Source organism: Megalobrama amblycephala, linkage group LG3, assembly GCF_018812025.1.
Source record: "Megalobrama amblycephala isolate DHTTF-2021 linkage group LG3, ASM1881202v1, whole genome shotgun sequence".
Taxonomy (NCBI): domain Eukaryota; kingdom Metazoa; phylum Chordata; class Actinopteri; order Cypriniformes; family Xenocyprididae; genus Megalobrama; species Megalobrama amblycephala.
The window spans coordinates 60,415,021-60,442,704 of NC_063046.1; the positions used below are offsets into that span (position 1 = coordinate 60,415,021).

A 27,684-nucleotide genomic window follows, 5' to 3' on the forward strand; every position below is an offset into this window, starting at 1 on the left:
CTTTTAAACATGGCCGCCTTGTAGAGTGTAGTACCGTCTCCTACCAGCAGGGCCATAATAACAGCCAAGTCTCATCAATCATAAACAGCTCTTGTGAAAATAGGTGTGCTAAACTGTGTTCAGTGTGCACTTCTAGTGTACTACAAATCTTTAAACTGTGTTTAAAAACTATACTTGCAAATAATATAATATTACTGAAATAAAAGGTCACTTAAGTGCACTTAAAGAGAGTAGACTTTCCTAACACACTTAAGTGTACTTATAAAAAGTGCATTTGTAATAATGTCAAATTAAGTTTTACTTTGAAGTAGATTTTAAATCATGTTTTAATAATTGTTTGTCGTGTTTTAAAGAAGTACACTTATTTTGATGTGTAAGAGACTAAAGCACATGTAAAGTACTTTAACTGTAGTGTATCACTCGATATTACATTTAAAGTTAATATGTTTTAAATGTACTAAATTGCAACTTCATCATTACGAATATATTTAAACACATGGCATACGAGTTTCAGTATAAATGACATCAAAGTCAAATTCGGCAGGACACTTTAACCATATTTGAAAGACAATAGAAGTGATTATGAAATTACATATAAAGATGTACTTAAGTGGGTCAAAAAAGGCTCTAACAGCATTTAATATGCATTTGACCCTTCGCCGGGAGTTTGATTGACAAGCGATCTAACCAATCATAACGCGAATCCACCATTTTGCCTGAAAATTTGTCAAATTGCATTACATTCATTTGTTTTAATGTATTATGTATTAAAGTATTATGTTTTACATAATAAATACTCTTTTTAAAAGTATGCTAAAGTGTGCTTCTTTTTCACAACAGAGTATAGGCTATACTCCCCTGACTTCTGCAATCACTTAAATCACTTGCAGAATAAATAAATACTGAAATATTCCATAAAAAAATAAGAATTGTTCATTTTGATTCTAATGAAAGTTCCAAGAAGCCTATTATTATTATTATTATTATTATTATTATTAATGCTCAGTAACATGCAAATACATAAAAAAACAAAAACAAACAAGGGTTATACAAAAACAATGAAAAACAAAAGATGACAAGACAAAGTGACACAAAAATGCATACACTATCATTATTGGTACAATAACATACAGACATTTCTTCATAATAGTTTATAAATCTTAGATTTTTTTTTATTTATATAGCAAAGAGATTTGAGAAGTGATATTAATTCAGTTTTGAAATGGGGATATGATGGAATATTATTTGTAAACTTTTGTTTATGAATAAAGAATTTGCCATATAAAATAAAGAAATTAACAATGTTCACTAGGGGTCTATTTTTATCATCAATATAATAAAAAATAATTAGTTCCAAGAAGCCATATTAAGCAGTGCAAATAAAAATGAGTGTAAAGCAACATTTGGTTACTGCTTATATGAAAAAAGACCATGAAAAGAAAATTGATATGCTTGTAGTACGCTAGAAATGGGTGGTTTGTCTACTGTGTTTGTGTGTGTGTGTGTGCAGCACCTGTCTCTGTCACACTGGGCAGCAGCTGGCAGGAGCCGGTCTGTTCCTTCATCCACACAAACAACCCCTTACTTTAGCACTGAGAGAGAGAGACAGAGAGACAGAGACATCTCTGCTGCCCGTTGCTGACTCAACTGTCTCCAAAGACCGGTTCCCACACTCTTTCTCACTAAAGTCTGGCTCCACACATTTCCTGGAAACAGCAAATTTCTTATCAATAATGTTTTTTCTTTATGGACTGTACACAAATGTCTAAGCAGAAACTGAAGCTCAAATTCTCTTTTCTTTAAGATAGTTATTAGATTGTTTTTCAATATGCGCGCACACACACACACACACACACACACACACACACACACACACACACACACACACACACACACACACACACACAGAGAGAGAGAGAGATTGCATCTCTCATTTGTTTCTCACACTGCCTGTGATGGCGCCCTCTGCAGGTGTGTGTATGGTTATAGTTTTTCCATCTGGTTATTTGTATATATGAAATTTGATTTATATTGTGTTGAATGTAACTTTCCAAGTATCATATAAAAATATAATTGAAAACACATTGTACAACCTATTTCCAGAAGCAGCCTATGCTGTGTTTCACTCGTTTCAGAAAGGGCCTCCGCTTGCCCTTGAAAAAGGACCATCACGACCATGCATGGTTGGAAATTAATGGGAACTTGAGGCAAAAATGCCACCAAAATTAAAAACAAACAAACAAAAAAAATTCAACATATGGAGCTAAAAATGTCCCTGATTGAATTCTTGATTTTAATATTTATAACAGGATATAGTTAAAGGGTTAATTCACCCAAAAATGAAAATAATGTCATTTATTACTCACCCTCATGTCGTTCCAAACCCGTAAGACCTTCGTTCATCTTTGAAATACAAATTATGATATTTTTGATGAAATCCGATGGCTCAGTGAGGTTTGCATTGAGAGCAATGACATTTAAACTCTCAAGATCCATAAAGGTACTAAAAACATATTTAAATCAGTTCATGTGAGTATATTGGGTATGGTTCAATATTAATATTATAAAGCGACTAGAATACTTAAAAAATAAACTTTTCAACAATATCTACTGTATATGGGCCAATTTCAAAACATTGCTTCAGAGCTTTACGAATCGAATCAGTGAATCTGAGCACCAAAGTCACATGATTTCAGCAGTTTAGCCGTTTGATAGGAGATCCGAATCACTGATTCGAAACAAAATATTCATAAAGCTCAGAAGATTGATGAAGCAGTGTTTTAAAATCGGCCCATATAGATATTGCTGAAAAGTCATTATTTCGTTTTTTTTTGGTGCAGAAAAAGTATTCTTGTCACTTTATAATATTAAGATAGAACCACTGAACTGTTTCAAATATGTTTTTAGCACCTTTATGGATCTTGAGAATTTGAATGGCTTTGCTCTCAATAGAGCCATCGGATTTCATCAAAAATATCTTAATTTGTGTTCCGAAGATGAACGAAGGTCTTACGGGTGTGGAACGACATGAGGGAGAGTAATTAATGACATTATTTTAATTTTTGGGTGAACTAACCCTTTAAACAATAGCACACGAGCAAGAGTGTTGTTTTCCCCGAACAACTTCAAATTTGATAGTGATTTTATAAAACAAGTTAATATTAGGTGATTTACTAGAGCTGTTTAATAGAGCTGTTTTTGCTCTATTTCACCAACAAAAATAGTTCAAAACAAATCCACAGAAGAGCCATTGCGCGTCTGCGAGCAACACAGTAAAGTTTCATTACTAAATGAATCAGTCTAATGAATGATTCAATGACTCACTCAAAAAGACAGTCATTGGGCCTGTCACTTGCAGCCACTTGAGAGCGTGTGCACGCAACAGGACGCTTCGGAGCTGTATTCGAGGCTAAGGGTATCACATCATACATCATGTTCAGGAACTCACATTCCCCTATATCGCAAGATGTCAAGGGAAACATTCCACTGTAAGTTAATTAGACATTACATATAATTTTGTAGTAAAACATAAAGAGTTGCACATTTTATTGGTGCAAAGATGAGTATCTGTATTTTGTACCTTTGCAACTGCTTTTTATCACTTAATTAGAAGAACCACAATTACTAAATCGTGTCTGCTGTTACATAAGGACCACTAAACCAGACATTTAGAAGTTTATTTTAAAATGCAAAATATTGAACATCAAAATAAAGCTCTGTAAACACTTGCATTTTTGATCAGGTAATCAAAAGTACATTTTGAATGAATCGTTTGACTGAATGATTCAATGACTCACTCGTTAAGACAATGATCTGGCGGTTTTAGTATTTCAATTTATCTAAGGGACTGAAAGTGATTGAATGCTGTTTTTGGTGGTTATAGAAATAGAACGTGTGGATAGTGGTAGATAGAATGTGTTTATATAGACAATTAATAGTGAAATATGAGATAATATTGTTTAACGTTACAGCGATAGTGTAGAAAGGCATAGTATTTTCCATGCTATTTTCTGATTTGATGTTCATATGTGATTGGCAGTTAGTTTTGGCACACCCAGAAGAAGGACGACATTCTTCTTTACAGCCCCGCCCCTTTTCAGCACTGTGCTCGTTGTGTTCTGTCTTCCGGTTTGTATTTCCACTACATGAAGGTAAGATCTTACGGATTTATGAATGAACCACTCGTTTTAACCACATCCTCTTCAAACATTACAATGCTCACGATAACTTTCATTTACTCTACAATAAGCACCGGCTAATTATTCTTCGACAGCGATGCCATAAAAATATACAGAGCTACGGCTAAAACGGAAGTTCAAAGACAAAATTCTCAAGATGGCCGCGTGCTCGTTTCTCTTCACCTTTCTACTCCATAGACGGCTAAGTTTTACTGAAAGTGCTTCAGTAAAATAAAATAAAATGAAAAAATCCTGTGCACTAGCAACAATAAAACAAGTATTCCTCTATTTTAAGTTCATTGAGCAAAGCTGTCTTAATTTTTTTACGTTAAAGAACATGAAGTGATATTAATGAAGCTCCATTAAGCTGTCAAAGAAATATACATTTTTTTATATTATATGGCTGGGAACTCGTTCCCACAAAAAACTGATTCCATTCTAGAGAATCATAGAGCCTCATTAGACTCAATAGAGCGGTCTCCCTAAAAGCTAATCTCCTTTAATGAATTACAGCTTTAAAGTTCCAAAATGGTGACATGCCATAGTAAGGTAACTGTAAACTTGAAAAGTGAGTAAACAACAAAAGTAAATCACTCATCATAGAATCATAGAGGCTTTTTATAATAGACACACATGGACATGTGGCACATAAAAGTGTTATTTATAGAATGTAGAGAGATCTAACGCTTTTGATGAGGGTATTACTCCATGAAGGGAATAGTAGTTATACTCCGTGTCCAGCAGATGGCAGTGTTGCGCTGTCTGACTCACAAACTCCCTCCCTCTCTGTTCTCATACACATTAGACTCACTGCAAACAATTATATTCTGTTCAAACCATACAAACTGTTTTATAGAGTGTTCTGAAATTCAAACGCATGCTTCCACTATATCACTTCTCAACTTCTCTCTGTTTTCTTTGATGCTTGTTTTGTGAAATGCATTCGTTCAAGCAATGCAGTGTTCTTTCTTAACACAAATAAGCTTAAATATTTATGTTTATATAAAGCTGCTGTCGCCAGTGATATAATCTGCAGGGATATTATCAATAAAATTCAATGTGACATCAGTATTATATATAAAGTTCAAGATCATCCATTGACCTTCACACACTCACAATATCACATAATTTAGACTGTAGTTTTTAGTCAAGGGTGGAATATGCTATAATACGCATTCTGAATAGTCTTCATATTATAGGCAACATTAAAGTGAACAAACATTTAATTAGAAATTCATTCTGTTTAAAAATATTAAAATATAGACATATTCCACCCTGTTATTAAAGGGTTAGTTCACCCAAAAATGAAATTTCTGTCATTAATTACTCACCATCATGTTGTTTCACACCCGTAAGACCTTCGTTTATCTTCAGAACACAAATTAAGGTATTTATGATGAAATCCAAGAGTTTTTTTTATCCTCCATTGAAAGTAACAAAATTACCACATTCAAGGTCCAGAAAGGTACTAAAGACATCGTTAAAACAGTCATGGGACTGCAGTGGTTCAACCTTAATATTATGAAGAGATGAAAATAGTTTTTTTGTGCAAAAACAAAACAAAAACAATAACTTTATTCAACAAATTCGTCTCCCCTCTGTTATTCTCCTACGCTATTTACATTGCAGAGCTTCTGTGTTTACGTCCGAACACCGACTCAGTATTGGCCAAAGCTGATCACGTGACCAGCATGATGCATGCATGTGATACTGACGCAGGAGCCGGCCAATAATAAGTCGGCATTCTGACGTAGAACCTGAAAGCGCTGGACGTAACAACGTATGAGAATGACACAGAAGAGACGATATTGTTGAATAAAGTCGTTATTTTTGTTTTGTTTTTGCACACAAAAAGTATTCTCGTCTCTTCATAACAATAAGGTTGAACCACTGCAGTCACATGACTATATTGATTATGATTATACCGCTGTCAATGGAGGCATACGCCTCTCGGATTTCATCAAAAATATCTTAATTTGTGTTCTGAAGATGAACGAAGGTCTTACGTTGTGGAACGACATGAGGGTGAATAATTAATGACAGAAATTTCATTTTTGGGTGAACTAACCCTTTAAGAACAGATAATATGTTTAATTAATTAACCAAATACGCTATATGCAATGTTAAAGCGTGTTGCTGCCTAACTTTTGTTTGTGTTGGTCATGCCAAAATCCATTATCATTAATTTAATATAGTTTAGCTTATGAGCTAAATAAGTCTTGTTTTCTGAACTCCAAACTGACGCAATGTTAAAAAGCATCATTAAAAAAAGCATATAATTCCCTAGTTTTTCCTCTCCACGCTTTTGTGTCTATAAAACACCCTGCACAGCTCGAGATTTATTTTAAGAATGAATTTGAATCTGACAAAATAAGAACCATCGCTCCGCTCCCTTAAGTGTCAATCATTCATCAGACGGATCTGCTCTGTCTGATTTATTAGCTGTTCACAAGACCTCTCCAGCATTTCCGTATTCCCTTTTACATGTTGTCTGTAGCAGTGCAGTGATGTGTGTGCGGAGGCTCGCGCTGGCTGTGGGGCTTTGGGTGTTTGTTCACTATAAAACATCATGACTCATCACACATTCAGAGCGTCACACATCTCCTTTTCCATTTAGTGCTCCTTACAAAAGAGTTGCTTGGCAGATTTGCCTTATTTTCCTGTTTAATGAGCTCCCCGAACACATTGCCTGACACCTGCTTATCTGGACAAGCAAGGTCAGATTACCCTGCCAAAAAATAAACTTATTTCAAATACGCCAACCCAGATGTGCTTGAGGGTGAAAGAGAGGACACGGGTTGAATCAGAGGAGTAGCCGCACTGGCACGCTTTGCCAATTAAAGCGAACGCGGATGACACGCGGAGCGTCTCGCTTGACTGCGGCTGTGAACCGCGGACCGCGGGATAATAGGGCTCGGTCTGTAGCTCAATCGATGACACCCCGTCTCCCTTTCTCCGGAACATACCTCCTACTGCCGCTGTCAGAGCAGAAAATGTCAGCTGGTGTACACACGCATAAAAACAAACGACTGAACATTAACATAGAAATATCCGATTACAAATTCATGAAGTAACATGAAGTAATGACACTTTATTCGATGAGAAGTTTTTCATGCTATTCTGGCCACCAGCATTATAGGTAAACACACCTGCTGCCTCAGCAGTCAGGACAGAGCTAACTTTAACTCTGTACAGAAATACACATTATAAACAAAAAACACAAAACGAGGAGTGACACCCAGCGCATTCATATAAGGCCCTGTTTTGTTTTCGTTTTAAACGATCCTCATCTACACTGGCGTTCCCACAGCGTTTTAGAAACAATCTACAAATACTTTACATGACACGACCGAAAATGCATGTCACATGACCGTTCATGCACACTGGGCATGCGCGTAGAAGTCGCTTCTTATGCACGTAGGCAGCTGCAGTATTAAAAATGCAGAGTTTAACTGCACAATGGCTGCTAAAAATGACAACAAAGCCAGCAAAGATTGGATATGCAGAGCGAATGTGTGCAGCCTTTTCAAAAGTCTCCGTTTTGGTGCGGTTACAATGAAACTCAACCCCGGCGTTTTCAAACTAAAACAGGCTCTGCAGCATTTTCGAAAGTCTCGGAAATGCCAGAGTAGTGTAAACGACAGCAAAAGTTATGCGTTTTAAAACGAAAATGCACTAGTGTAAACGGGGTATAAGGTAACGGTGCTAAAGGTGCACTGGGGTAAAAAGCGCATTTGACTTTATTCTCCTTTAAACAATTAGATGCCGCAAAAATTCACCTCAAATTTGGCTGATCCTTGATGCAATCGCCGACATGCAAAGTTGATTCTGTGCTAATTTTATGTCATATTTATTGTTTTTAAACATTACCCTACACCTCAGTAAAAGGTGCTTTTGGTTTTATACACTAGATGGCACAATAACTTGCTGCAGCACTTTCCTAAACATCCACCTTTCATGATGCACATGGAAATGTGGCCGATCCTTGCAAGACGTCCTCGTGATGGTAATTACTCCAAGCTTTACTCACCCTTAAGCTATCCTAGGTGTATATGACTTTCTTCTTTCTGATGAACACAATCTGAGATATATTAATAAATATCCTGATGCATCCAAGCTTTATAATGGCAGTGAACAGGACCAAATGAGTATGAGCTGAAGAAAGTGTCTCCATCCACATCCATCCATCATAAACATACTCCACACGGGTTAATAAAGGCCTTCTGTGGCGAAGCGATGCATTTGTGTTATGAAGTAAAATATCTAGCTTCTGCCAGACCGCCTTCCGAATTCAAATTATGGAAAAAAGGGAAGTGGCGTCGCATCAGTTAAGCTTTTTCCGTAAGCTGAATAGGATGTAGCGAAAGCTTTTTGAACTGTGAGAGGCGTTATGCTTTCTTCGTAAGTTGAATTGGGAAGGCGGTCTGGAGGAAGCTAGATATTTAACTTCATAACTTGTTAAATATGAATTTTTTTTACACAAATGCATCGCTACACTTCAGAAGGACTTTATTAACACCCCGGAGCCGTGTGGAGTATGTTTATGATGGATGGATGTGGATGGAGACACTTTCTTCAGCTCATACTCATTTGGTAACGTTCACTGCCATTATAAAGCTTGGATGCGTCAGGATATTTTTTAATATATCTCAGATTGTGTTTCATTGCATTATATCACTTTAAAATATGCCTGATTTGGTTATATATTCATCAGTGTGAAGTCTTATTACTACATTATAAGTGATGTATTGCGGCAGTGAGTTTGTGTGTGTGTGTCAGGGGTCACAGTAGAAAGATGTGTGTGTGTGTGTGTGTGTGTGTGAGTGGTGCTGGGATGGTGCTGGTTGACAGTCACCAGTAAGGTTGAAGCTAATCTGTGCCATCAGCTGTCTGTTCGCTGGATGTCAACACACACACACACACACACTAATGCCTGCCTGGTGCCACACACACACACTCCGCTGGCAATGTCAGCTTGTCAGCCCACATATGCTCGTCTGTATGGAAAGAGAGGTGAGGACACGGGCAGCCTCCGTCTTTTTCCTGTCGTCCCCTACTCTCGTCTCTCTGTGCCCTAACCTCATCTCCTTCTCCCTCTTTTTCTTTTTCTCTTCCACCACAACTACATCAAAACATGTTTCAGCCCATTTTTCAAAGCCTCTCTATTTTCTGGAAAATCTATATTTCTCAATTTTACTCATTCTCCTCTTCTCTAAGAACATTTGTTCTGACTACCAATGCTGGACGATCAATATTTCTGTCATTCTTTGTATATGTGGAGAGCATGTTAGCGTGTACTTACACATCCTATAAACATAAATATTGGGTCACACTTTATATTAGTATTCTTTAAAAAAATAATAAACGCGGACCTGTTTTAATATAAGTACAAAGTACAACTGGGTTAAATGACTCACTGTGTGATAATTCAAATAATTAAAAATGTGTTTGTCAGGAGTTGATTTGATATATAGTGTTGGTATGTTGGGAAAACACTCTTTACAAATAAAATTATTTCTGTAAATCCAAAATTTAAGAATCAATAAATTATGAAAAATTTTGAAGTATTATGCATTATACACTGATATTCCATTCCAAACATACAGTATACTTTGTCTAGTGTACATCCAACATAAAATACAGCATGACTGACCCCTGCTGGGTAAAGCACTTAGTAATGGACATGCTAATATCCTATCACTATACACTATCACTGCGCCCTTTGCTGCATGAAATGTGTATTGTAAAAAGGAACCCACTTTTTCTAAGACAGTATATGATGACAGATTTTTTTTTTTTTTTACAGTTCCATTTTCAGGAAATATGACCTGGCATATGAATGGAATGGACAACTACAAATCAAGATATTCCAGTATCTCTGTATGTATGTATACACAGTGAGGATCCAGAGGCTATTTCCTGTGTCTGGGTCTTCTTTTCTGTTCCCATTGCCCAGACTGGGTTTTATCTCCCTCTGTGCAGTTTGAAAACAATAAAAGAAAAGCGATGTGTCTTGTTCAGTCACTAAATAGCTGTCTCGTTTGGCCCCCTGAGGTGGCTGCACATCACTGACTGCCCCATTCATCAGCCCAACACTGCAGCCCGACCCACAACCTTCAAACTCCTCGAATAAAGAAGATAAATACCTCAGCCTGTGAGGAAGACGAGGGCAAACAAGGAGAGGGAGGGTACAGAGAAAGAGAGAGTAGGAGTTCTGTGGAAGGACAGATGGATGCATGTCAATATCACACATGCAACGTGTTACACATTTAAAGCTCTTTACATCATTTAAGTCAGATCATGACATCACAAGCTGGACTGTCACCCACATGATTATGAACTACTGCACCACAGTCCCAACAAAAGCAACTGCATCTAAATACAAATGTGTTGCGGAAGCTAATTTGAAACTTAAGTATCTCAAGCTACTAGGTACTAATAGCAATAATAGCAGCATCAGCAGCAGTAACCAACAGCAGCAGCAGTAGCAGCAACCAACGGCAGCAGCAGCATTAGCAGCAGCAATAACCAACAGCAACAACAGCAATATCCAACAGCAGCAGCAATAACAGCAGCATCATCAGCAGCAATATCCAACAGCAGCAGCAGCAATAACCAAAGGCAGCAGCAGTAATAACCAGCAGCAACAACATCAGCAGCAGCAATAACAGCAGCAGCAATAACCAACAGCAGTAGCAGCAACCAACGGCAGCAGCAGCATTAGCAGCAGCAATAACCAACAGCAACAACAGCAATAACCAACAGCAGCAGCAGCAGCAATAACAGCAGCAGCAGCAATAACCAACAGCAACAGCAGCAGCAGCAGCAATAGCCAACAGCAGCAGCAGCAGTAACCAACAGCAACAGCAACAGCAGCAGCAGCAGAAACCAACGGCAGCAGCAGCAGCATTAGCAGCAGCAATAACCAACAGCAACAACAGCAATATCCAACAGCAGCAGCAATAACCAACGGCAGCAGCATCAGCAGCAGCAATAACCAACGGCAGCAGCAGCAATAACCAACAGCAGCAGTAATAACCAGCAGCAACAACATCAGCAGCAGCAGCAGCAGCAATAACAGCAGCATCATCAGCAGCAATATCCAACAGCAGCAGCAATAACCAATGGCAGCAGCAGCAATAACCAACAGCAACAACAGCAATATCCAACAGCAGCAGCAATAACCAACAGCAACAACAACAATATCCAACAGCAGCAGCCATAACCAACGGCAGCAGCATCAGCAGCAATATCCAACAGCAGCAGCAATAACCAACGGCAGCAGCAGCAATAACCAACAGCAGCAGTAATAACCAGCAGCAACAACAACAGCAGCAGCAGCAATAACCAACGGCAGCAGCATCAGCAGCAATATCCAACAGCAGCAGCAATAACCAATGGCAGCAGCAACAATAACCAACAGCAGCAGCAGCAGCAGCAGCAATAACAGCAGCATTAACAGCAGCAGCAGCAGCAATAACAAACTGCAGCAGCAGCAGCAATAACAGCAGCATTAACAGCAGCAGCAGCAGCAGCAATAACAAACTGCAGCAGCAATAACCAACAGCAACAACAGCAATATCCAACAGCTGCAGCAGCAATAACAGCAGCATCAGGAGAAATAACCAACAGCAGCAGCAATAACCAATGGAAGCAGCAGCAATAACAGCAGCATCAGCAGCAATAACCAACAGCAAAAACAACAGCAGCAGCAACAATATACAGCAGCAGCAATAACCAACAGCAGAAGCAATAACAGTAGCAGCAGAAATAACAGCAACAGCAATAACCAACAGCAACAACATCCAGCAGCAGCAGCAGCAACAACATCCAGCAGCAGCAGCAGTAACAATAACCAACAGCAGAAGCAATAACAGCAGCAGCAGCAGAAATAACAGCAGCAGCAGCAGCAGCAGTAGCAATAACCAACAGAGCAATAACAGCAGCAGCATAGTAGATCTATTCTGCTAACATAAACATATTAACATTGTCAAATCTATTACCATGCCAAACACTCAGAGTTGTCATGACAGATCAATATTTATTTTTTAGAATGAAAGCCATATTTTTATCCATCCATTCTCCATACTGCTTGTTTTATGTAACGTCGCAGGGATGCTGGAGCCTATTCCAAGGTCGTCTCATCCTCAGACGTCACACCCACGGACTGAATGTCTGATGCATAAGGCACACAAAATGGGAAAGAATTTAGGAGTTTAGAAGTTGTTATCTGATTGGTTGAATTCTTCAGGAGTTCTGGGAGATGTGTGTGTCGCATTCTTTAACAGTCCATCTGGAAACAAAGCCATTGTGATGCCAAACCCCCTCATGGAAGAAGAAAGCCGTCATGTTTATATATCTGTGACAATGAGTGCTTAGAAGTATCAACTAAACGCTGGATTTTCAAAAGTATGTGAAGTTCACAATATAGACTCTTTAAAAGTCGTCCAAGAGTTTTACATGCCAGTCTGTTAGTGTAGGGACATTGACATTTTCACATCCCAAAACATGACAATGAACAAAACGAACTGTGATTGGTTGCTGTACATGTCAGTCAGACAATCCTTGGCCAGTGAAAGCTGCGATGGAGTCTGAAGGCCTGGATAAGCACGACTAATTCCAAGATGACTATGTAGATAAATGTACAATAACTGAACATGGTTAACATGGTTAACTGAAGTGAACCATGACTAACAGCAGTGTTTAACTAAATGTTTTGATACAAAAAAAGTGATGCAGGACTTGAATTGGTACATTGTTTTCCATTAAAATGTATCTGACTTTCCATCATCCCATAAGGAGATATTTTGTGTTTGATAGTAAAGACTTCAGCTTTCTTGGCTGTAAAAAAAAATTAACTTCTACACCACTAATTGTTGGAAAAACTTGATCCTGGGAAGGCTAAGCTATCATGGAGACGACTGATTTAGTAGTGGTGCTACCTTTAGTAAGTTATTCCCCAACACTGGTGCGAATGCACACCTACACACTCAGGAGGCTATCTGTGACAAAAGCTCTCTGACTGATATCTGTGAGCTGAAACAATTTAAACAGTCTAAATGTGCGAGATCAAACAGAACTGGTGTTATGCTTCTCTGGAGCAAACACATTCCCTGACTGACAAAATCTGGATCAGAACCCTTGGACACCAAAAGTCCCCCAACCATCCACATCCCCCAGCGCTCCAGGCCAGTTAACATCAGCCCGACCGGACAAAGAAGAGGGCGGACCCTCTGATCCGTTCCTGCTGCTCCGTTGTACCCTGCAGGCACGGGCCAGCCTGACTTTAACACCATGTGGCAAAGACTGCCTCTGACAGATGTTCCCTGACACTGCCAATCCTACAGGAGCAACGGCCGACGCGTGCACGTTTGACTTTGTGATGTCATCGTGACAGTGATGGTGGAAGATGATGTGTGTGTGTGTTGTGGTAACGGATGGAGAAATAAATCAAATGAGATCTAGAGTCCTGCTGCAGTGTCATTAGGAATCGTGTCACGCGCCTACACTGAGGGCCAGCTGGAGGAATCTGAATTCCCCCTGCGTGCTTTCAAGATGGACTGGGGCTTGATGGATTGGATGGGAGAGGCGCAATGATAGGCTGATCTGCATCTGGATAGCATTGGTATTTTTTATTCACCTCACACTCTCTCTCACACACACGTTCTCTCGGTAAAAGAGGTTCAGTAGATAAGGTCATGTGTGTGTGTGAGAAAGAGAGAGACGGGAGAGGCGCGGTTTGGTAATGACCCTAGACATGTTGTACAATGCTGCATATTTCTCCTCCCAGCTGCCACTTTAACGAGTAGATAAAATGGCCTCGGCTGAATAATTAATACTCCGGCCCATTAACGAGGCATTAGAATGCTGGCTTCTTCTTATCGATTCTTGCTTCCCCGCCCACCCCTTTCTCTTTTTTTGATTTTAACTTGATAGCGCTGTCAGAGCCAGGCGAGGTTCAGGCCAGAGGTCTTGATGGGCTTGAATTGGTGGCTTTTGTCAGTTGTGTAATTATACATGTAGACTGACTGATCTAAGTGAGACTAAATAATCATTCATACTGACATAGCGACAAAGTGGCATAAGATGTAATTAATTTTCAATGAAAGTTGGCAATTTCCAACGATCACCAGCAACTGCAAAGCTCAACAATATGTCAGTCTGCAGTGACGCGTGGTATGTTTTCATGCACTCATTTCCATCAATCCAAAAGAATCCAATCCCATTCTAGATTCTGAAAGTACAGTTTATATTGACTCTAAATTTTTAGTTCAGCTCCAACCCTGATAAAACACCTGAACGAGCTAATCAAGGGCTGTGTCTCAAATCGCATACTCTCGGTACTTATTCTGAATAAGTATTTACTTTGCAATTGCTAAATAGTATGAAAGTGTGTAGTCTGGACGTAGTTCATTCGCCATGTCGTTATCATGTGACCTACCAGTGTCAGTTGCGTCGCTTCACTGCCATTCACAAATACATCATATGTACACTTCAGAATCTCGCTGGAAGTAGTAGGTTATCCGGGTACTTTTTGCCTACTCTTTTATGAGTACGAGTCACATACTATTTTTCGCCTACTATATATTAGGTAAGTGTGCGATTTTGGAAGCAGCCCAATGTGCATACTATTCACCCTAAATAGTATGTGAGATGTGTCCCAAAGCGTAGTATGTTGAAAAGAGTATGCCAAAAGGCCCTGGATGGTCTACTATTTTTGGTAGATTTTCGAAGTGTGGATCCATGTATGCTATAACGGCTAATATTGCCCACAATCCATTGCGCTTTGGATGAGGATTCAGTTCAGAACTACAGATACGAATAAAAAGTGTTCAAAAACTACAAAACATGGCAGATGTGCATGCCCGACAATTAAATAGAGAGGTTTAGATACACAATAGTATGTCCCAAACCTTATCTACCCTTTTGCTACACACTCAAACTTATGTACTTTTTCTTCACAAAAGGGTACAAACTTTTAGGGCGTAGTATAAGTAGATGAATTGGAATGCAGCACATATCTTCAGGAGTACTAGAAAGTTTCAGCCAGGAGAGTTTGATCAAGGTTTGAGTTGAACTCTGCAGGTAAGTGGATCTGGAGGGTCAGAATTGAGGACCTCTGACATTAACATTTACAAGTGCATTACATCTGTTCTGAACAAAAGTTCATTGCATGCCCAGTCACAGCATTCAGAAGTGGAGAAATCCACCATGGGACTGTCACCAGGCTAAATTTGAGACATTTACACACAAAGACCTTTCAGTGTGATGAGCGAATTGAGCGTTATGGCACTTCCAGCATTTGTTTGCTTGGGATAGTGTATTGAATGAAACATTGCATTAATGTTTTACTCAACACTTTACTTTGGACCAGTGGGATTGGATGGTAAACCAGTTGGGAAAATGTTGTTTAAACCAACCCCAAAAATCTGATTGAACCCTGGTCTCACTGGTCCAAAATTCTGCTCCATATTGTTGGTAATTTTGTCGCATGACATTTAACATTTATTGAGGACAAAAACTTGATGCTGGAAACTTGTTAAAGGGTAAGTTCACCAAAAAATGAAATGAAAAATATACACATCCTCATGTCGTTCCAAACCCATAAGACTTTGGTTCATCTTCAAAACACAAAATAAGAAACTGAGAGGTTTCTGTCCCTCCATTGAAAGCACAGGTAACCACTATTTAGATGATCCAAAAAGGTCATAAAGGCATCAGAAAATGAATCGGTCCCACTTTATATTAGGTGGCCTTAACATCAAAAAATAAGTACAATGTACTTATTGGGTTCATATTGAATTGCAAAACACATTTGCAGCTATTGAGGTGAATACGGGTAAGGTTAGGGAAAGCTTTGGTGGTATGGGTAGGTTTAAGGGTAGGGGTAAGGTGTAAGGGATGGGTCAACAGTGTAATTATAAATGTAATTACAGAAATTAATTACAGATGTAATTACATGCAGGTGTTTTTAAAATATAAGTACAATGTAAAAACATGTATGTACACAATAAGTGCATTGTATCAAATTATTAATTTAAATGTAAGTACATAGTAGTTAAGGCTACTTAATATAAAGTGGGACCAATGAATCCATATGATTCGAGTGGTTTAATCCACATCTTTAGGCATTTATTCACATTCTCAGTTCATATGGATTATTTTTACTACACCTTTATGACCTTTTTAGATCTTCTAAGTTTTGGTGACCTGGACTTTCAAAAGGACGGAAACCTCTCAGTCTTCATTAAAAATATCTTAATATCTTAACCAAAGTCTTTTGGGATTGAAACAACATGAGAGTGAGTAAATGATGGCAGAATGTTCATTTTTGGGTGAACTAACTGTTTAACCCTCTGGAGCTGTTCATGTGTCGATCAATAATGACCAAATTGTTTTTATTTCAATTAAATGATTGTATGTTTTAGTTCAATAATGTTTTTTTGTTTAATATTTTGTATTTGTAGAGGATTTTATGGTACTAAAATATATTTATGCAGTAGTTATAATCCAGTTGTTCACTTTTTGAGCATAGACCTGAAAATGAAAGTTCCAACTTAAACTGTCTTAAATCTTGAATGGTTTGAAGCACAGACTAAAGTTTGGTCACTTTTAAAGACAACACTTTGCTACGGAAGAGGATTAGGGCCAAGCAATAATAAAAAAATAAAACCATCTCGAGATTAAAGTTGTTAAATTTCGAGAAAAAACTTGTTAAATTTCGAGAAAAAAGTCGAGATAAAATGCTGAGAATAAATGTGTTAAATTTCGAGAAAAAACTCGTTAAATTTCGAGAAAAAAGTCAAGATAAAATGTTGAGAATAAACTCATTAAATTACAAGAAAAAAACTCGTTAAATTTCAAGAAAAAAGTCAAGATAAAATGTTGAGAATAAATTAGTTAAATTTCGAGAAAAAACTCGTTAAATTTCGAGAAAAAACTCTAGATAAAATGTTGAGAATAAAGTCATTAAATTATGAGAAAAAAGTTGTTAAATTACGAGACAAATTCGTTAAATTACGAATTTCTTTCTCATAATTTAATGACTTTTTTCTCGTAATTTAATGACTTTATTCTCACTATTTTATCTCGACTTTTTTCTCAAAATTTAACGAGTTTTTTTCTCGTAATTTAACAACTTTAATCTCGAGATGGTTTTATTTTTAAAATTGCACATTTATTGTTATTAAAATGCACAAAAATACCATTTTCAATTTTGATATGAAATATATATTTTCCTAAACACATTTTACTCAAAGCCATGAACCTAAACAAGTTGTGTTCCAAATTTGAGGTTGATATCTCAAAAAATGAGCTTCCAGTAAGAATTTGTTTGTGCGCAGTAGGTGAAATTCATTTCCCATTCATTTCCAATGTGATCATTTTTGACTGTGAACAATACAAGTGTGACTATTTTTTCAGGACCGTTTAACTTTTTTTGTATTCACATAGCAAGTGCCAAAACCTTTACCAAGTTTCTTACCATTCTGATGAAGTAAAAAAATCTAAAAAAACAAAACATACAATTCTTTGGTCAAAAATGACCCAACAGCACCAGAGGGTTACAACAAGGTGTAAGAAAATTTTCTAAAGTTTCCAAACTCCAAAGTTTTGATTCAGACACGGAGGAAGATCAAAACACTTAACTTTTCACAAGTTATTTTGGAACAGACCCAGTATTTGACATGGTAACTGACTTCGGCTTATCCTGTAAGACCAAAGTAAAGTCAGATCCTCAGGTCACAGAGCCTCACAAAATCAATTCATATCTGGACAGAAAGGAACAGAGGTCAATGTATTGATATCAACACCACACATCATCTGACAGGGACTCACCTTCACACTCCTCCAACCACTTACTACTTACGGACACACGGAAGAGGAAAAGCGGTTATAAAATGCTGAGTAAGGGAGGATAGAAAGTGTGTAAGAGAGATGAAGGAGATAAATATTACCAGTGCAGGTTGTTGAGCAGGGCAACTGGTCGATAATGAATGTGTCCCATTACAGAGCGGGAATAAGAGACTTCTGCTGACACCAGCATCTACCTCCAGATCTCCTGCGCATCTGATAATCACACACACACACACACACACAGCAGACAATCTGCACTAACATTTAATGCAATGTGTATGTACACTGGGTTAAAAACAACCCATGTTGGGTTAAAAATGCACAAACCCAGCGATTGGGTTGTTTTAACCTAACCTCCTGGGTAGTTTTATTTAACTCAACTATTGTTTAAAAATGACTGTATTGCTTGTCCAAAATGACCCCAAAATAGGTTGGAAATGAACATTTATTAATAAATTTCATAATTAATAATTAAATAATAAACATTTATGAATTGTGTTTGATTTTTAATTTTCAACCTATTTGGGTTCAAATCCAGCCATATAGTATTTTTTAAACAATAGTTGATTTAAATAAAACTACCCAGCAGGTTGGGTCAAACATTTAACCCAACCGCTGGGTTTGTTCATTTTAACTCAACTTGAGTTATTTTTAACCCAGCATTTTTTAGAGTTTAGTTGAGTTAAAACTACCCAGCACATTGGTCAAACATTTAACCAAAATGCTGGGTCAGAACAACCCAACTTGGGTTATTTTTAACCCAGCTTTTTTTTTGAGTGTAGTTGATTTAAATAAAACTACCCAGCAAGTTGGGTCAAACATTTAACCCAACCAATGGGTTTGTTCATTTTTAACCTAACTTGGGTTCTTTTTAACCCAGCATTTTTTAGAATTTAGTTAACAAAACTACCCAGCAGGTTGGGTCAAACATTTAACCCAAACGCTGGGTTTGTCCATTTTTAACCCATTTTTTAGAGTGTAGTTGATTTAAATAAAACTACCCAGCAAGTTGGGTCAAACATTTAACCCAACCACTGGGTTTGTTCATTTTTAACTCAACTTGAGTTATTTTTAACCCAGCAATTTTTAGAGTGTAATTGAGTTAAACAAAACTACCCAGCAGGTTGGGTCAAACATTTAACCCAACCGCTGGGTTTGTTCATTTTTAACCCAACTTGGGCTAGTTTTACCCAGCATTTTTTTGAGTGTATGCAAAGCATTTCCAAGTACCATGGAGTTACTTTGTTCAAGAGGTCAGTGATGGTTCATGGCTCGAACCTGCAACCTTTCACACGTTTCAGCCATGAGATTTAACCGCCGTCCATAACATTAACATTGAAACTGATGGAAGACCAGCGTCTGTGTGGCGTTGCTTACTATGATTTATGACTGTTTAGGTCACGCTCCTGAATCCACCTTCTTGTTGGTCCTGAAACAAACATTCCTATGAACCAGTCACATGTTAGGTTTAGGATTTGGGTTAAGCTATCATGTCGCTCTGGTTTTAGGGGTAGTTAATGTTGAGGTTTTACAGTTAGGCTCAGGATCATACCTTTTCTGGCAGTATTTACAGCTCTTTGTTAATACAGTATCTCTGGTAAGAGACGTGTGGATTGGCAGCCTGCCTTGAATGACGGCCAGGTGTTTTATAGTATCTATGAGTCTGATCATCCATCAAAGCGATCGATCCCAATCCCAGCGGTTTTATTAATGATCCTGTCAGCCGGCGAGCTCCGCGCTGCCCATAGTTGTCCAGGATGATAGATCTTTAGCCCGTCTGCCTGTTATTTATTCTCCCATGACCTTGTCCATATCTATTGTTGAGTACGCCAAATTATGAGTGCTCGGACATGATAATTCAGTGTTCATCTTGCCGTTTCCAAAAATGTTGAGCTGGAGTGTCAGATCATTAATAAAACCAAACGCACAATCACTACTGCATTAAAGGCCTCGGACTGAGTTTGGGTCTCTTTAAAGTCGGCATGAAATGAAAATTCTAAATATTATGAACAATTCATCTGTGCATATGTTTGTTTGTTTTTTTGACCATGTAATGTTTATTCAGAATGTCATAACTGGACCTTCTCTCTGGTGATGTTATGACCTCTGCCACATAAGAACAGGGAATATGTTATATTATAGCTATAATAAGACATTTTCCAATAGAGAAGGACATCAACTGAAGCTGTTGGGGCACCAAATCTTCCCACATCATAATCAATAAATATGTACTTTACATTAAATTAAAAATGACCCGACTCTGGTCAGAATCTGGCTCATTCAAAGTTGCTAAATGCACCATGAGTGCATCGACAGCGCAGTGCAGAAAAGTTCATTAAAAACCATTTGAAATTAGTCATTATCATATTAATGAAATGCTGGGAGGTACAGGGTGGAACTGGGGAAATGCCAGACCACAATTTAAAAAATAATGTGACTCCAAGCAGCCTCTCATTGGCCACACTGTGAAGTTTCAGGAGTGACATCATTAGTATTTTTATCAATCTAATGCTAAAACTCTGTAAGACAATTACTTCATAAATTAATAAAATGTATAATATTGTTGCTGTCGGGCAGTTGTATCCCCATGTTTTGTCACTTTTATCCTTTCTTTCCCCCATAAATCACTACTATTGGTCACCCTGTAGTCTGTCCGTGGGTTTTGCAAATATTTAAGCAATGGAAAATATTAAAGGTGCCCTCGAATGAAAAATTGAATTTATCTTGGCATAGTTGAATAACAAGAGTTCAGTACATGGAAATGACATACAGTGAGTCTCAAACTCCGTTGTTTCCTCCTTCTTATATAAATCTCATTTGTTTAAAAGACCTCAGAAGAACAGGCGAATCTCAACATAACACCGACTGTTACGTAACAGTCGGGGTGTACGCCCCAATATTTGCATATGCCAGCCCACGTTTCCAACATTATGAAAGGCATTACACAAGGGCAGCCAGTATTAACATCTGTATCTGTGCACAGCTGAATCATCAGACTAGGTAAGCAATCAAGAACAACAGCGAAAAATGGCAGATGGAGCAATAATAACTGACATGATCCATGATATCATGATTGTAGGATATTTGTAAATTGTCTTTCTAAATATTTTGTTAGCATGTTGCTAATGTACTGTTAAATGTGGTTAAAGTTACCATCGTTTCTTACTGTATTCACAGAGACAAGAGCCGTCGCTATTTTCATTATTAAACACTTGCAGTCTGTATAATTCATAAACACAACTTCATTCTTTATAAATCTCTCCAACAGTGTGTAATGTTAGCTTTAGCCACGGAGCACCATCAAACTCATTCAGAATCAAATGTAAACATCAAAATAAACACTGTACTTATGCGATTAGACATGCTGCATGACGAACACTTTGTAAAGATCCATTTTGAGGGTTATATTAGCTGTTTGAACTTTTTCTATGTTGTTTAAGGCAAGCGCGAGCTCCGTGGGCGTGGAGCACGAGATTTAAAGGGGCCGCGGCCTGAATTGGCTCATTTCTAATTATGCCCCAAAATAGGCAAAAAATCTATGGGGTATTTTGAGCTGAAACTTCACAGACACATTCAGGGGACACCTTAGACTTATATTACATCTTTTAAAAAAACGTTCTAGGGCACCTTTAAAAAGAGCTTGTGATGAAATCTCATAACTCCATTGGATCCTCAAACTGTCAGTCAAACATCATAACTCCGCCCCTCCTTGGCACTCGCGGTTTTGAGCGTCTCTGCTTGTTTGCAATGCAAATGTAAATAAAGAATTGTTTCTTTGAATACGTAGAGCATTTTCTTTACTCAAAAAACACTGTAAGGCTAATGTTTTATGACAGCAAATGTCACCAGAAGCCTAGTTACAAATACAGTGGATACTTTGAAAGTCTTACATGCTCAACTGTGAGCAAAACCAACCTGATCTCACGGGAAAATGGTGTGTTCAAGTCCTGCTCGCATTTAACTAGTCATATTGACTAAAGTGCGTTCAAGTCACATATCGGAGCAAGATGGCAGCATACCTTCCCTTAACAAACTACACAAAAATACAACAAGGGTTTTAATCTCCACTTCCAGAAAATAAAGAACAAAGAATTTGCATCAGGTGTGTTCTGCTTTTTAATGTTTTTAATGAATTTATAAAGCTACTGTAAACTTATTATATTGTTATATTACAATGCATTTTGTGCAGGCAATTAGATTATTTTGTTGTAAATAAAAAAGCCTGACAATGTCACTGTTAAATACCTATAAATATTGTGATATTCTGCCATGTTTCTCACTGACACGCGTCCAACTCGTAAACATCAGGGCTTAAAGAAAATCCAGAGCTTCCCACTCGTGCTTACGACTTTGTGGTGCCTTTCATGTGCGCTCAACTCGTAAATATGATCTCTTCGACATGACTTGACATATGTTACAAAATAGTATAATAATACATAAAATAGTTTCAAATTGGCAGGAGATTGTTGGCAAGACAAAAGCAGAAAGTGGAAAATGAAGTAAACATGAGCCCAAACTAAATGTTTAGCTTGTATATTTTACAAGACAATCAGTCTTTCTACTTCAAAATGTTTCTTGCTGTAATTATTTGCGAAATTTACTGGTAATTTCTGTGTGTACTTTAAAAGACCCCTCCATTATTTGAATCCTGGTTGTGGTTCTCGAGCGTTTATTTCTTTGCTCATTGTATGTGAAAGCTGGTAATAAAATAAGCTCAATAGTAACCAAGTAGAGTCCAGTCTCTCGGCTTGTCTCTCGTGGCCCCCGCAGGGCCCAGGGGCCCAATAAGCATCCATCTGCAGACAGCCCACTACAACACGCTTCAGTGGACATCCATGCAAGCTAGGGTATTTGTAAGTGTGTGTGTGTTTGTGCACTCTAGTATGTCTGACTGGAGCTGCAGACATTTTATCATTCTAGAGCCTTGGGGAGCAACCGCCCCCACCGCGCAAATACACAAAAACAATCTTCACAAGCCCGCTCTCATCAGTGCTGTCACCGCATCCAATTGTTCCTCTTTTCTTGGGTTTGCCGTGCCACCTTTATAGTCTCCTGTCAGCACGTCTCGCGGCCCATCCAACAGTGCCACTGCAACCCACCCGGCACATCCATCCTTCTCAGCCAGGCCAGAGATCGATCGAGCTGCTCTCTTAATCAGCTCTCTGGTGACTGCAGGCGGAGGAGGGATGGAGCGGGTGCTCTTTCCTTCTCTCTTTTTCCCGCTTGGTTGCATTCAACATCTATTTTACCTCCGTTTCTTCTCGAATCCCCTCTCTGTGCTGGTGGGGCCGACTTGTATTTCCAGAGCCCAGCCGTCAGTGTCTCTGTCAGTCTTTCTCTCTGGACGCTTCAGCCGTGTTGTGAGCTCAGTGCTGCTGATGCTGACGCGCTGAGTAATTGTGGTGATTTATTACAGGGCGACTGCTGCACTGTAAGTTAATTTATACACAGAAACTTCCAAAGTCACAAACACTCAGAAGGAGACGGAAACAGGAGGAAGCTGCCCAGCGAGTCGCAGTAGCTTTAAACCGGTTGAAGACTGGAAAGATTAAATATTGGAAATTGCAAAGATTCAAATTTATAAATATTAACAATATGCAAATTGTTTTTACAAGAAACATGCTGAATTTTTGGTTTCTAAACCACTGTGAAAAATCAGTGCGCTTACTTGTATCCTATGTCGCCTTTGGCTTGCTTAGTTGGGGACACTTGATATTCAATAGTATTCTTGACATTTATTCAACAGTGCTTTGATCTGCCTGCATTGACACTATTATTTAAGAGCTGCTGTGCAGCCAAATTATGTACCAGTTATCAATGTAAAGCTGCTTTGACACAATCTGCATTGTAAAAAGCGCTATATAAATAAAGGTGACTTGACTTGACTATGTGCACTTCTAATTTCAATCTTAAAAGCATTTTTAGTTTTTAAAAAACTCTACTTGCAGATAATATATTAAAGAAAGTTATAGTGATGATACATTTCTTATAATGCAAGTCATTTCTTACATTTTCATGACAAGTGCACTTTTAAAAAGACAATTGTGAATCATTGATTTAATAATCTTTTCTTGTGCTTTAAACACTTATTTTAATGTGTTGACTAACATACTAAAGTACATAATTTAACTGGTGTGTTACTCAAAAGATATTTTAAATGTACTAAATTGCAACTTCATCATGACAAATGTGTAATTACAAAACTGAAATACACAAGTTTGAATAGAAATGACACTATATTTTAATTTTTATATATATTATTACTTGTCAGTACATTCAACACTATCCATATTTTAAAGACAATAGAAGTAATTATAAAATTACATATAAAGATATACTTAAGTTGGACAAAAAGCACTCTTAAGTTCAACTAATTGCTTTTAATATGAACTATAACGCATTTTCATACAAATAACTTTGGAAACATTACATGCATGTCACACTTAATTAGATAATTATAAAGTATATTATTCATTCTTTTTTCACAAGGGAATGTCTTGTGAATTTCGAAGGTTTCGTGCCACTTGTGATTGGAACAAACTTACATAATATTGTTTTATGTTTTTGAGGATGAGGGCGTCTCACTGAACCCGTCTGTGTCAGAATCTGACTAATTTTTCTACCACCAAAGTGACATGAGTATGAATAGCAAAATACAGTAGGATTTGGCATCAACAAGATGAAAATCCCTGTTTATTTTGCTATCCTAAATATGTGTAATGTGGAAAAACGATTATTTTTTATCTTTATTCTGACCCTTTGTCTGAAATGACCCGTTTTAAGGCGTGGCTCCTTTAAGAATTGTCAGTAAACGCCCACTGTTATGATTGGCTAACGTCATCAACGGCCACTCGCTATTGCACTTGAGTAAGTGTTTTGATTATCCATATAAAAGCATCATTTACAGAAATCTAACTTATGAAATCATTTACTTAGGGTTTGTGATGCAGCTGCTAGCATTAAAATAAACTATCCACTTGCAGTACAGAGATGCAAACAATCTGTTTAAGCTGGACGCGTCAAAGTGATTATAATGGCTTCAGAAACTAAACTCACCTGTATCAGTGTAGACAGCATCAGTGATTATAATGACTTCTGTTTGCTTTTGACGCGACGCTCACATCAGTGGGCGGGGCCTATGGTGCCATGATGTATAACTATTCGTTGATGCTCTGGAGGCAGGCGTATGCAAATTTATTTGCCCATGTGACATCACAAATCCCGCAATAAAAAAACATTGCATCTGCGCGTTCCAAATGTATATGGCACTGAAATACATGGAAGACTCATGGGATAACACAGTAAGGGACTCCTAACTGCGATTGGTCAAGAAACCACTACACTTGTTCTCTCACAAACCAATACAATGGCCTTATCTGTAGATTTACTATCAGTGAAATAGAGGGGACGAGAGAAGCGAGGACACATCTGTGCCGTAATCACTTCCTTCCCCACAAGCCCACACCGCCTTTAGGCCTGACCGCACACCTGTGTACACACAGCTGCACACACACACACACATGCATGCAAACACATGAAAACAACATCACTGATCAAAATAAATTAGTTTATTTCAAAATTTCATTACAAAATATATTTAATTTCTTCTTTTTAAATAGACAGACAGTAGTTTATTACCACCATCTTAATTTAAAACACACATTTTCTAAAATTCCATTCTATTCCGTGCAACATAAAGCACCACAAAATCAAGTATATTAAAAACAATACAGTACTTTACATTATGGCTAAGTCTAATCATTCACGCTGCCCTCTACTGTCCAGTGAGGGGACTTCACATTCTCTTTTCATTTCAAAGATCTGATCCGGACACAGTTTTCCAGTCTGTGGTAATGACTCCCATCTCTCGGATCAGACGTGGTTCAGTCAGATTGAGTGGGGAAAAACTGGCGTAGAAGGTCCTTCTTATTCACCTTGCCCATCTGGTTTCTGGGCATGTTTTCCACCAGGATCAGCCCTGCGGGAATGGTGTATGAAGCCATGTGCTCTCTGAGAGGGGAAACCAAAAGAGAAGAACTTCCTGAAATAAAGAAATCATGTATTTCTGCTGTCCTTTCACAATTGTTCTTTGTTAGATTGTCCCCAATGAGATCTTGGGTAATACAGCCCACGGCAGATGGTGTGATATACGTCCTAGCTAAGACTTCGATGTTGTATAGGAGGCGCACTACAAGAATAATAAGTCAAACAGGAATTTGAATCTCGTCAGAAGCTAAAATTAATTGCAAAGTCGATGTTTGAAATAATGAATCAATTATTTGACGATCGATGATCTTGTCACCTTGGGTGTTTCCCAATTCGAAGGCTGCATATCTAAGCTGCTAACATATCCTTCTGGGCTGGATTTCCCAATAACGTTGTCTCTTATCGCGCTACAAAGACTCTAAAGGTAGACCTTAACTGAAGATATACCGTTTCTAGGCATGTTCCTTCTTCTTCTTCTTAAGTGCGACGTTACCAGGTGCTGTCCAAGGTGGCGGTGCTGAATTGGTTGATATCGATGGCTCGAGAATCGATAATTCACTCTATACAGGGGCTGCTTCACTGCGTTATGTGAGAAATCAGGGTTCTTTATAAAAAAAAAGTACTTCAGAAGTAGAAATTGCATTTATCAGGACTCACGGGATGTTATAAAAGTAATTCAAATTGCAAACTAAATCTAAATTGTTATTTATCTATATTCTGGGGGCGCTGAGCCACCATCAGCGTGAGTTTAAGGCGAGCGTTATTTTAGAAGAAAGTTTTAATTCCTTGGAGACGCGTCATGCAGCTGACAGACATGTAGGTATCGCATTTATATCGTTTTTTAATTTTTTATTCAAAATATTCACAAACTTGTTAACTATATCATGAATTTTATGATATATTCAGATTGTAAAATATGTGGAAGTGAATGTGTTTTGTCGCGTGATGAGTTTGCACGGCAATTCTAAACGGTCGGATTTACGAAATCTTCCCTGAAATACATAAAAGTATATGGCCGGTGAACTGGGAGAAGAATAGAGGAAACTTTATTGTTTCATACACAATGTGTATCTGATATGAATAAAACACTTCGTCAAATTATATAATTGAAAGGGTTATTGTTGCAGCTTCCGTAGACATCGGTGTATGGAATTTGATTTGAACAAACTACAAATGTCGTTTTTATGCAGTAGCCTACTTAATTCAAATGTGTATTTAAATGTCTGAAGCCTAAAATAAACCTGATGAGGTTAAAAACACGCATCTGCCTCGATCTGGATCAGCGCTAAAGCACATTTGAATTTAGCAGTGAATCTTTGCAGTTTATTCTTTGCTGTAATCCTAATCGAACACTGGGTGTATTACAGCTTCAGAATTATATTTGTATTGACTGTCAACAGTGATAAGGAATAGTTAAGAGTGGTCGAGATCAAGCTTACGAAAGTATGACTTACAGAAGGTATACTAAGAACATTTCGGGAAACACGTATTAACGTTAAGGTACATCTTAAGGTATAATTTAAGAACGACGTAGAGTTAAGAAGGTTTCGTCATTCACTCCCATCCACCTCATTCATTTTTTAAAGTTAGACATCAGCCTTCTTAGGATTCCTCAACATAAAAAGATAATATAAAATAAAAATAATACGATTAAAAAAGAATGCCT

At 37.9% G+C, this 27,684-nt stretch overlaps 1 protein-coding gene across 4 annotated transcripts in view; it reads right to left on the reverse strand.

The window, feature by feature from the left end:
• Window positions 1-25,578: 25,578 nt before the first annotated feature.
• The window catches only part of acsf3 (acyl-CoA synthetase family member 3), a 74,316-nt gene continuing 72,210 nt past the window's right edge, over window positions 25,579-27,684 (reverse strand). For all 4 annotated transcript variants that reach the window (XM_048186379.1, XM_048186375.1, XM_048186378.1 and 1 more), the window contains exon 10: window positions 25,579-26,042. In XM_048186379.1, the coding sequence (XP_048042336.1) occupies window positions 25,916-26,042 (127 nt within the window). In that variant the 3' untranslated portion in view covers window positions 25,579-25,915. The remainder of the gene's footprint in view (window positions 26,043-27,684) is intronic.